Source organism: Naegleria fowleri, assembly GCF_008403515.1.
Source record: "Naegleria fowleri strain ATCC 30894 chromosome Unknown tig6, whole genome shotgun sequence".
In the NCBI taxonomy this organism is placed as follows: Eukaryota; Heterolobosea; class Eutetramitea; order Acrasida; family Naegleriidae; genus Naegleria; species Naegleria fowleri.
In genome coordinates, this window is record NW_025407938.1 from 1,466 (window position 1) to 13,363 (window position 11,898).

The window sequence follows — 11,898 nt, forward strand, 5'->3', positions numbered from 1 at the left end:
GTCTATTGAAGTCAACAAGATTATGGGTCGATGGGCGTCAGATAAGTCAGTACTTAGATATTCTCGCCGAATTGGTTTTGCAGAAAACAACTTCTCCACCAAACTCTTCAATACTCGGAACTAACCCATCTGTTCCTCTAAATTAACCAAACGATTCTTGTTGTTTACGTCTTCGAAACACTATCGTTATAGGTCCTAAGACAACTAAATATGTTGTTTATTTGAAAATTACAAATTTTTGGGATCACTGAATGGGCGATATTCTCAATGGTTCCTTTTAGGACTTCCTTTGTTCTTCATGACAAGGAAGAACTCTTCATACATGTTCCTAAAAGTCTACGAACAGAGTTTAGATTACACTTGACTTGTCATGAAAAGTTACCAACCATTAATGTCAAGATGTATGTTAAAATTAGAAATGTGGCAATGACTGCTGTGGTTTGTAGACAAGAAGATATTGAAAACACTCAGTCGTACCAAAGACTTTGCAATGGTGGAGCTCAATTTGTGAAAGCAGATCAGGTCGCAGAAATGTTAACTGAAGCTCTTCAATCGAACAACATGATTTGCTTCCAAGATCCTGAAATACCTGACAAGGTAGTAGAAAAGTCATATACTTTCTCAACACAAACCCCTTGCAACTCTCTTCCCTTGATGTTTTGAAAAATTTATAGAGAAAAATTGCCGATGGTCTTGGTTTAAATCCTCAAGATTACCAACCTATTACTGTTATGTGGAATGTTGTTAATATACTGAAAGAAGAAATAGATTACAGACAAGCTAATCAAAAAATTAGGAAATTTTACACATCTGAACAAAATTCAGAAAAGATACGTGTTTCAGGAAAAGCTGGAATTGGGGCCTTTAGTGCGAAAGTTGGTTATTCCAAAGAGATGACACAAGAGAATATAAATTCAGGGTATTTCAATGATGAAACGGAATACAGCGAGTTTAAACGAAGGAATTACACCGAAGTTGGCCAACAACCGATCAATTCTCCAAGAGGACTTGATTTAGTAGAAAGCACAACCATAAGAACAAACTTGTCCAGAGTGGTTTCGTCTTTCACTTATAAGCCATCCAACGCAGAAGAACGTTTTGATTTCAATGCTCCGACAATTGAAACTCGCAAAGAGATCTTAATTCCTGCCAAAAATCCAGTTAACTTGGTTGGCGCAATTAGAGATTTGGGTTGCAGTGTTGCTGTGCCATCTACTTGGGATCATAGACATTCATCCCTTCATATCGCTATTAATGACATTCCTCGTATGGCTATTTATTCTGGGTGCAGAGATGCAGACTCTGGATCATGGTGTGCACAAGTTAATGATGGAAATCAATGGGTCAAAGTATATTTTGGAGAAATTGTTTCTGTGTATGCAATTGATCTCCAAGGACGATCTGATTTAGATCAATGGTTACCATGTACACAGTTGAATATACCATTGACGGTGTGAAATGGGAAGCTGTTGACGATGGTCGTGACTTTCAAGGTTGTCATGATCGGAATACTTTTGTAAAAGAAATATTCAACAAACCTGTTTTAGCAAGAGCCATCAAAATCAAACCAAAAGCAGGCTGTTTCAATGATCATATTAGTATGAGGTGTGAAGTTTATATTTCTTTTGATGTGAAGAAACTTTATTGACTGTAAAATCAAGGATGGAATCAACGTCTTCAAATTATTAAAAATGTTGATTTTCGAAACTGAAAATCAAAAACTGCCTTTGGCTCTAAAACACTGCTCCTTATTGAAATAATTGGTAAATTGATCTGAGCACAACATTCTAATTCTTTCAGTGGTTGCAGGAGAATCCAACACAAAGTAATCATTCAAACCCATTTGCTTTCTCAAGTCAAAAATCGCATGACGAATGGCAAACAACACAGAGGAAGCTAAAAACAATGGTGGCTCACCAATACCCTTCGATGAATAGACTGAACTTGGGAATGGCCTTTCCATATCATCTCTCAATAAATGAACATTAAATTCGTCTGGTAAATCATTTCCTGAAGGAATTTTGTAATTTCCTGGTCCTTTAGTGAATAGATGGCCTGCCTGAACCCATGGATGGGCTGAATCTCCAAAGATTAATTCTTCCATTGTGTAATAACCCATTCCTTGAATGAAAGCTCCTTCTATCTGACCAATGTCAATTGTTGGATTCAAGCTATCACCAACATCCATTACAATATCCGTTCGTAATACACTCCAATCACCAGTGAGAGTATCAATTTGAACTTCACTACAAGCAACGCCATAAGTGAAATATGAGAAGGGAGTTCCTTCACACTTGTCCCAATCCATACACAAATTAGGAGTTTTGTAAAATCCTGTCGACGATAATGGAATACAATTCAAATAAGCTGTTTTCACCAACTTTCTCCATTGATCATGTGTTAAAATAGGTACGTAGTTTAAATCATTCAAATTATGTTCCATGTACAATTCAGGGAATAGTTCCTTCTTGAGCTTGGATAAATTTTCATTAATTTTTTCACACGCATTCTTTGTAGCGAATCCATTCAAGTCACTTCCAACACTTGCTGCTGTAGCACTTGTATTTGGCGCCTTATCAGTGGAAGTCTCTCCAACATGAATTAAATCGAGAGGAATGCCAAGAGAAGTGGCCGCACATTGTGCGACCTTAATGTGGACACCTGTTTTTAAAAATGTGATCAATCATTGAAATGTCAAAGCATTGCGAATTCATAGCAACACATACCTTGTCCCATTTCACATCCTGCATGCGAAATGTATACACTTCCATCATGACTATAAATATTAACAAGTGCTGTGGCTTGATTCAAAAAGGTGACTCCAAATGAAATTGCAAACTTGGTTGGAATGAGTGAAATTCCTCTCTTTTGATACTTGTGTTTCTTATTGTATTCATTCACTTGTTTCAATCTTTGTGGATAATTGGTGATTTCATGAATTCTTTCCCACATGAGTCTTATTCTATGAACATCACCGATGAGTTGCTTGTAAGGTGTAATGGCATTGTGTTCAGTGTACATGTTAATTTGTCTAATGTCATTACAAAGTTGAGATTTGTCTGAATTGAGCTGTGGATATTTCACAGAAAGTGCATGAGACACATGTTCAACAATGGTCTCACAAACCATTAATCCTTGAGGGCCTCCAAATCTGTGAATGAATAATATAAACAAATACAAATGATCTTCATTAAAAATCAAAATTAACTTACCCTCTAAATGCAGTGTTGGTTGGTAAATTTGTTTTGAAGGCTTTTCCAATTACCGTGACATGAGGCATGTAATAGACATTATCAAAACTATAGAGAGCCCTTTCCAAAACTCCCTTAGAGAAATCCAAACTGTAACCTCCATTTAAATAGATATCTGTATGAATGGCCTCAAATTTTAGTGTCTTCTTATTAATGGCTATCTTATATTTAGCATAACAAGGATGTCTTTGACCGGTGTGAGCCATATCGATATCTCGATCAAGAATGCATCTCACAGGACGATTTACTTTTTTAGCTGCGACAGCTGCAGCAGCTGCCAAAATACAACTTCTTGATTCCTTGCCTGTTTGCAAATGGTTAAAAAGTTTGTATAAAGTGGATATTACTAGAAATAATACATACCTCCAAATCCACCTCCTAGACGTTTCAACTTGGTAATCACCTTATTATCTGGAATTCCCAAAACAGAAGCAACCATGGACTGAGTATGAGAAGGACTTTGTGTCGAGGAAAAGACCACCACTTCTCCTTCATCTCCGCTTAAACCATATTTTCCTGGAAGAATTAGACAACTCTGTGTTTCGAAATAGAAATGTTCTTGTCCACCAATTTTGATATCTCCTTCAATAATTTCAATGTCTTCATTATTGCTGAGCTCCTCAAATTTAGCGACACTATCACCTCTGAACATCTTTCTTTCAATTAAAACTGGTGCTCCTTTTTGCAATGCATCATCAATAGAAAGAATGGGATTTTCATTTTCTTCGTACTCCACATGAACAGCTTTTGCAGCAACCATTGCTTTAAGATGAGTCTCTGCTAAAATAAATCCAATGAGCTGACCCACAGCTGTTGTTTCAGTAGTAAGGAATAGTTCTTCCTCGTCATGAATGACAGCTCCAACTCGATTGGATCCTTTCACATCTCTCCAATCCACCCATGAAACAACTCCTTCAAAGGTCAATGCTCTTGAAGGATCCACTTTTTTAATTTTCGCATAGGGTTTGTTCGAGAGAACTGGATAAGCATAAAGCTCTCTCGATTGAGGTGGAATATCTTGAACATAAGTTGCCTCTCCAGTGACTTGAAGATGACTATAATTATGTGGAATTGGTTTACCAACAGCAGTTCCAACTTCTTTGGGTTGATAATATTGATGTCCAATTGGATAAGGCTTATGGAAGCTTGACAAGAGCACACTTTCTTCCTCCTCAGTGAGTTTTCTCAAAGAACAATCTTTCACTAATTGAACGTAAAACTTGTAGAAGAAACTTAACGTCAGGGTACGTCTATATTCAGACATTCCTCCAGGAACGTTTTGAGGGAGAGGTAAATCTTGTTGAAGTAATTCAATGGCTTTTTGACATGTTTCATTAGAGAGAGTGTTTCCTGTCAAGTATTGAACGGTTTTAGAAGCAGTAACGGTTTTAACAGCCATTCCTCCAAATGCTAGTTGACAAGTATGAATTTTTCCAGTCTCTTTTTCAACAACCATACTCATTCCAGCATTGACAATGGCAATATCGTCCTCTCTTCTTTTGGCTTGTTTGTATGATTGAACAATTTGAATGGTTCCTTTTGGAAAATCATTTGGTTGGAATAGTGGAATAGTAATTGAAACGAGAATTTCGTCATCTCTCAAATCCACTTTTCGATATCCTAAAAAGAATTCACTGAATGGAACAGTACGTTTTTCTTGATCGCAATTAATGAGATTAAGAGATGCACCAAGAGCAATCCAAATTGGGTTTAAATCAGAGATGGGTGATGCAGTAACCACATTACCACCCAATGAAGCTGCATTTCTAATAGACGTGGATGCAAATCTCTCAATTTGTTCACATACAGCTTTCAATCCATTACATTGATAGGATGGCAGACTCTCCATGGCCTCTTTGAAAAAGTTCAACATGTTGGTCAGAGTCACAGAGGCCCCAATTTCAATGCTTTTTCCTGTTAACAAACCATTGGAAGAAGAATTCTCATGAGAGATAGATTCTTCTGCATAATTAATTTTCTTTACCAATAATTCCTTCACTCTCAGTGCTTCAATATAATATCTATAGTGTTCATACTTTTTGAATTTGGTTTCAATTCCCAACTCTGTATTGCCACAAATGATTCTTAAATGTTTTTCACCTTCAAATTTTTTTCTCAATGCAAGCAATTCCTGAAGAGTGGTGGGTCTAAAATAATGAGTTTGTGTTTCTCCTCTCTCAACACCTGATTGTGGTTTTGATTCAACATAGAGAGGTCTTTCTGCTGGATCATACCTTCTTAGTTCTGCTGGAAAGAGTGGATGTTTCTGTCCGTTCAATGTGTAGACATGATTTCCAACAATGTGAGCTCGTGAATGTGTGTCCACGACTTTACCATTTTCATCTACGATTGTAGTTGGGGGAGAGATTGAATGGACTGAAGTTTTTTGACAACAATCATTTCCACAATCATTTCCCTTGTTGTTTCCTTTTTTCATGCAACAATTATCACCTTCGCTACAGCCTCCTGATGATGATGAAGAGGGTTCATACTCGGTGTCTTGATAAGGAATTCTTGCAAATGTTTGGGCAGCAGCAAAAATTCTACCATTCAATATTGAACATCCCACCATGATAATTCATATTGCAAAATGATGTTTCAAAATATTCGTAATGAACAACCACATGAATGAACAAGAATACTACTTACGATCGATATCCAGTACATCGACATAAATTACCATCCAAACTTCTCTGAATTTCCTCTAAAGATGGATGAGGATTATTTCTCAACAAGGCATATAAACTCATGACAAAACCAGGGGTACAAAATCCACATTGCGAAGCTCCAAATTCTCGAAATCTCTTTTGAATTAAATGCAAAACGTCTTCATGATTATTTCCAATTCCTTCGACTGTGACAATGGCACAACCATCAGCTTGAATTAATGGGAATAGACAGGCATTCACACTTCGATTGCGAATCACGTGATTTTCATGATCGTAATGAGAAACCAGCTTTTGACATCAATGTTTTTTTCGCCAAATGATAAATTTGGTCAACGAATAAAACGTCATGCAAGGTATTGTAGTGGGGATCGGAATTATAAGATGTGAATCAAAATATGATCACAACATTCTTCAAAGCTTTATAGCTTAACTTACCACACAACAAGCCCCACAACCTCCTTCACCACAAGCAATCTTCAAGATGCAATGTAAGATAATATTATAAACGTAACAACGAGATGATTTCCATAGATGGCAAGATAAATGATGCGCACGAAGATCAGAATAAAGCACACAACACAAACACACCATCACCAAAATTCATCATGAATGAATTACATTGCTCTTTTGATTATAAGAGAGAGAAAACATACCTTTGTTCCAGTCAAATGCAATTTTCTTCTCAAATAATTTGCAAGGGTTGTATTGGGATTTGGGTTTTCGACTTGATGCCTTTCTCCATTGACGTAGAACAATATCTTTTTAGACCAATCGTGATGAGCCATTCTTTTGATCTTTGTGTTTAGTACATGTTCATTGTTTGAGTCATGGACAAACAACAATCAGTGAAGCATGACATGGTTTCAAAGAATGCGCAAATCACATTGTTGTTGTTTGTCGTGCGTGACACACAACATGATGGTGTTATGCCCAGCGTTCAAAATTGTGTGTTGTTTTTGAAGAGAAAGGGAGTTGATTCAGCAGTTACAACCACGGGATTAAATGCTTGGAAAGCACCTACCTCTAATGATTATCGACGGGTGTTTTTTTTGTTAGAGATACGCGCACCACAAACTACTGCTAAAAACTCAAAAAGGCAAAAATTTTTGAAATGCAGAACTCCGTGATTGGTTCAGAATCATGTAAAGTCCCTAAAGTGCTGATCATGAAACTAATGGTACTGATCACTTGGTATCTAAGATACAGTAAAGTTGTTCCAAAACTAGTTGAAAAATTAAATTACAACAAAAAGCAAAAACTCTTTAAAATTACACATCACAAGTTTCTCGTCATTATTGCATCAATCAATATTCTTTCCACTATTCGTTCTTTCATGTGTGTGGAGCAAACAGACGACAATTTTGAATGGACTAACTCCAAGCAGACAACCCAACTGTTCTTTTGCTTCTAGTGAGGTGAAAATGGTAACAAAAAGTATTCAATGTGTTTCAATACGGACACATTTGTGAAAATTTAAGATTAGAGATACATTTTAACGAAAGAAGATCTATTGTGACAAAAAAATCCACCTTATCATTTACTTTGTCAATATCCACCCCATGACATGTCATCGGTTCAATCATTATTCGAATAATTCCAGTTATTGCTCGAAGTTGATTTTCTTTTACCTTCCAAAAAGCCACAGGACGGACTACTTCTCTTGATTGAGGTCTCCAAAAATTTGTCATATTTAACGGAACGCATGCGAATGTAACACAGCCTTTAGATCCATCGAGATTGAGTTTGAGCCACTTAATTTTTGTTTTCCAATTTTTATCCTCTTCGTTGAGATGAGCAGATAATTCCTTGTCTGTTGATATTAGTTTTACCCATTGTACATATAATTCTATCATTTGTTTAACTAAAGAATAAAGGCTGATGAAAAAATATTTTCATTCTTCTCATGTGTAAGTGACAGCCACAAAAAAATGGGCGGAAAGATTTCGAAAGAGCAAATGCAAGAGTTGCGAAAGACAACTCGAAACAGACTGACAAAGAAAGAAATTGAAAAGTATCACAAATTTTGGTATGAATTGTATCCGAACGGAGAAATGACCAAGGATGGCTTTTCAAAATTTGCAAAATTGGCTCTTCCAAACGTAGGTGGTTGCTTTTGTGGAATCTTTCGTTATTATTTTAATACTCGAGATCACCAATACATGATCACAAATCTTGATGATTCGAAATTAGTGGAACGGAGAGAGTGATGTCGAGTATTTATTTAGAGCAATGGATCAAAACAAGGATGGTACTGTGACCGTAAGTAAATTATATTCACAATTTTCGGTTGGTGAGCTGGCACTTCCAAAAATGATGGATTGTGACTTCCCTCATCAACAACGAAACGACATGATTCTGAATATCTTTCAAATGATAGTTCAAGGAATTTTTATTTTTTCAATCCATTACATCACCTTCATCAGAGCCAATGAATCCTATGGAATTGATTGATTTGGCATTTGATATGTATGATGAAGACGGAGATGGATTCGTTACAGTTGATGAAATGAGAGAATGTTTGCACAACATGTTCAAAGCTAAAGGAATGCAAGTCAGCACGTCCGTTGTTCAATCGCAAATTGATAATAGAATCAATAACTTGCTCAATATTGCTGACAAGAATAGGGATGGAAAATTAACTGTAAGTACACTCATGATTTCAATTGCATTCAATAATGAAATTATTTTGTTCATTTGTCTATAGAAAGAGGAAATCTTCCTAGCCTGTGAAAAGGATCCACAAATTGTGGCCATGTTTTAATTGAACAGTTGGATGGCCTTAATGATTTTTCTTCATTGCATGATGTCTTCTTGCATTAACAAATGATACCACAACCATTTATCATCAGCTGAATGAATTCATCCACAATACAATAACACATTTCATTCATTCGTTAAATCTTCTTGAAATAATTCTTTCGATACCATGTGTAAATCAATTCTGGATATCCCATCGTAAGAATACCATCCTTCTCTTGGAAGTGTCTATTCATCAAATCATGAGGAATGTGCTTCCTCTTCTTATAACCTTCAATATTCACCGATTCAAAATACCATTCTTGATCTGAAGCTGATACAGGTTGAATTCCTTGAGGCAAGCTAAATCTCAAAGAAAAGTAAGCGTGCTCATAGCCATACGAGTTCTTTCGAATTTTCTCGACAAACACTGGAACGATGATGTACTTGTTGGAATTATCGGTAAAGTAGCTTTCGTTTTGGGTTTCTCTCAGCACTTTGACAACCCCATCGAGTAAGGTCCTGCTATCCAAGTTTTGCAAATTCAGTGGTTGATGCAAGTAACCATGAAACTTCTTCCATCGTTCAATTCCAGACTTCTTTTCTTGATCCGAAGTTTAACTTCAAAGTTATTGGTATGGGCCAATTTGATACCGATAGCACAAAGAAGATGCTGATAACCATCATGATGGCAATCGTTGTTGTTTATGATGGATGAATCATCATCATGATGGAAGATCAAAAAATAGATATCATCTTTTGATTCCATGATTCTCATGATAGAGGCGAGAGAAATCTTCTTTAGAGAGTTCCTTGAATCGACGAAATTCGTATCCCATATCTAACGGAAGACTCTCGATAATACTAATGAAGCTGAATGATCAGTTTGTATATTTTTAGTTTGTGAATCAAGTCCAAATTGCGACCAACATTCAAACATTGAACGAAACAACATACACAACAGCTTTTGAACAGGAGTACTTCTCAGTATTGCTTTCAGGATAGTAATAGTAGGGTAAACGGAACAATCCCTACATTTTTTTTTTACAAAACTCGTAACGGCTAGTTTGGGTGGCATTTTACAACAGCATTGTTTCTTCTAAAGAAAAGAAGAAAGAGGCACGAAAAGCAACAACAAATGGTAGGTTTCAGCTGAGTGACAGAACAATCCGTGCCTTTGTTCTAAGAATATTCTTCTTTTCGACGATGATGACAACCTTATGAAACATTTTTAAAATGTCTTTCGATGATGATGTGTGGTTTTGTGGTCAAGGCTCCTGCACAGGTTATGATTTTTTGTCCAGCAGCCTTCTCGGAGAGGACGCAGCCGAGGAAGATGAAAACATTGATTACTATTTTTGCACGACAGCAAGCTTTGATGTGGCTGAATTAGACGGAGTTGAATCGTATGGAAAAGATACGGATTTAAATGATGATGAAGAAGAAGAGGATGAACAGGTGCCCTATTTTCCGACGAACACTTTTTCGAAAATTATTTACAAACCGTCAAGATTGTTAAGAAGACCAGCGAAACGAGGAGGAAATGGAAATCAAGCAATCGCTCGAGGAAGAGGAAATTTATGGATGAGAGAAGAACATTTTCGGAAAAACGAGACTTGGAAGATCAGTAGAGTGTGCAGTGGAGGCTTTCACACTCAATATAATTTATTCTTTATTGAAAATGATGAGAGAACATACTTTTATATGAGTAGTGATACTTTACAAGTGTTGCGAAAATTTGAATTTTCTACATTATTTGATAATATGTTGAAGAAAATGATCACCAAATATCATCGAGAGAAGAACTTCAACAGCAAGAACAACAATAATTGTGATCATTTGACTTGCTCATCTTTGCATAGGAATGAGCATGTGACACTTTCTGAAACAATGTGTGCCTCTCGAGAAATGAAAGATATTATTTGTAACAATGCAAATTATGTACTATTTGAAATGATGGATGGAAGACTATATTTGTTTGATATTTGGAAAATTATACTATTTCCATTTCCAGTTGTAAAATTCAAAAGCGATTCGATCATCATTTATTCAAACATCATGTCAGAAGAAATTATTTGTTATTTGAAAAATCAGGAGAGAACTCTTCGAATTTGGATCTCAAAAGAATGCAATAAGGACATACAGTTACCAACTGAGTGTTGTAACCTCAAACAAGTTGCTGCATATTCAGAGAATTTTCACTATTTTGTTGATATGCAAAATCAATTATTTATGCACCAACATAGTATTTTCTCAGGCTCATCAAGGGCCATCATTGATGACGTCACTACTCGTGTTTTACTACCAAATCAGCATACAATGGTTCATTCGAATATTAAGCAAATTTGTTGTGGAGCCTCTCATATATTAGTCTTAATGGATAACGGAGTGGTATATACTCGAGGTTCCAATCAATATGGGCAATGTGGTGTTCATGGAGCATCTAAGTTGCCAGAATTTATGCAAATTGACGTCTCTACTCCTGTCAAATCCTTATCTGCTTGCCCCAACTGTAGCGTATTCATTACACAGAATATGTTCATATTTTTAGGAGCAGTATTCGATCCTTTTGAACAAGACGACCGATCAAATGTCCACGATGAAGATTTGAAACAACAATACTACGAGTTGCATTCTCGATTCAAGTCTGTTCATATCATTAAGAAGGAGAAACGTTTTGAAACTGTCGAATGTGGCACTTTGTGTTGCTTTGTTTATTCAGGACGTCACTTCATGCGCTCATGTGACGCTTTACGAGATGGGATGCTTCAATTCTTTTCTCGATTGAATTATCAACTCATGGAAGCAAATCAAGTCTCGGAGGACAATCGTTATACTTTCATCGACTTGGATGTCTTGTGTTTGTGACTGCATAACTAAAGTGTCAAACAGATCAAGCAAAACAAATCAATCAATAAGGTAAATGTGTGAGCATTACGAATGGTATTCAACATGGGGTTCCTTCCATGAATACAGCTGACTGATCATTTCACAGTTATCACCACAGGTGGTCAGAAGGTTGGAGAAATTCACGAAGACCTTAATTTGGTTTGTCGCTCTCTTTAAAAAAAATTGTCAAAAAGCTCATGATGAAGAAATTATTGTCTGTATATTGTAATACAGATCAAATTGGATACACTCCCAAATTTGAATAGCATCATCATCATGATTCCTAATAAGTGTTGTTACACTTAACCATCAGAAATTTCGCTCATTCCGTTCATCCTACTCTTCGTTCCAAG

General features: G+C 36.3%; 5 protein-coding genes across 5 annotated transcripts; 3 read left to right on the forward strand and 2 right to left on the reverse strand.

Annotated features, from left to right (window-relative positions):
* Positions 1 to 267: 267 nt before the first annotated feature.
* Positions 268 to 1,457, forward strand: FDP41_010256 (uncharacterized protein; the record flags this gene model as incomplete). Its single annotated transcript, XM_044700534.1, has 2 exons — positions 268 to 597; positions 675 to 1,457. The coding sequence occupies 2 exons, from the start codon at positions 268 to 270 to the stop codon at positions 1,455 to 1,457; spliced, it is 1,113 nt and encodes a 370-aa protein (XP_044567904.1).
* A 257-nt stretch (positions 1,458 to 1,714) lies between these two features.
* On the reverse strand, positions 1,715 to 6,705 carry FDP41_010257 (uncharacterized protein; the record flags this gene model as incomplete). Its single annotated transcript, XM_044700535.1, has 7 exons — positions 1,715 to 2,661; positions 2,727 to 3,151; positions 3,213 to 3,555; positions 3,615 to 5,794; positions 5,901 to 6,208; positions 6,356 to 6,394; positions 6,574 to 6,705. 7 exons carry the CDS (start codon positions 6,703 to 6,705, stop codon positions 1,715 to 1,717), a joined length of 4,374 nt encoding a protein of 1,457 aa, XP_044567905.1.
* Positions 6,706 to 7,848: 1,143 nt separating this feature from the next.
* On the forward strand, positions 7,849 to 8,681 carry FDP41_010258 (uncharacterized protein; the record flags this gene model as incomplete). The annotated part of the gene is made up of 4 exons (XM_044700536.1): positions 7,849 to 8,019; positions 8,111 to 8,179; positions 8,298 to 8,561; positions 8,625 to 8,681. 4 exons carry the CDS (start codon positions 7,849 to 7,851, stop codon positions 8,679 to 8,681), a joined length of 561 nt encoding a protein of 186 aa, XP_044567906.1.
* A 133-nt stretch (positions 8,682 to 8,814) lies between these two features.
* On the reverse strand, positions 8,815 to 9,734 carry FDP41_010259 (uncharacterized protein; the record flags this gene model as incomplete). Its single annotated transcript, XM_044700537.1, has 3 exons — positions 8,815 to 9,260; positions 9,503 to 9,529; positions 9,614 to 9,734. 3 exons carry the CDS (start codon positions 9,732 to 9,734, stop codon positions 8,815 to 8,817), a joined length of 594 nt encoding a protein of 197 aa, XP_044567907.1.
* A 158-nt stretch (positions 9,735 to 9,892) lies between these two features.
* FDP41_010260 (uncharacterized protein) lies at positions 9,893 to 11,524 on the forward strand (the record flags this gene model as incomplete). The annotated part of the gene is made up of 1 exon (XM_044700539.1): positions 9,893 to 11,524. One exon carries the CDS (start codon positions 9,893 to 9,895, stop codon positions 11,522 to 11,524), a length of 1,632 nt encoding a protein of 543 aa, XP_044567908.1.
* Positions 11,525 to 11,898: the final 374 nt, after the last annotated feature.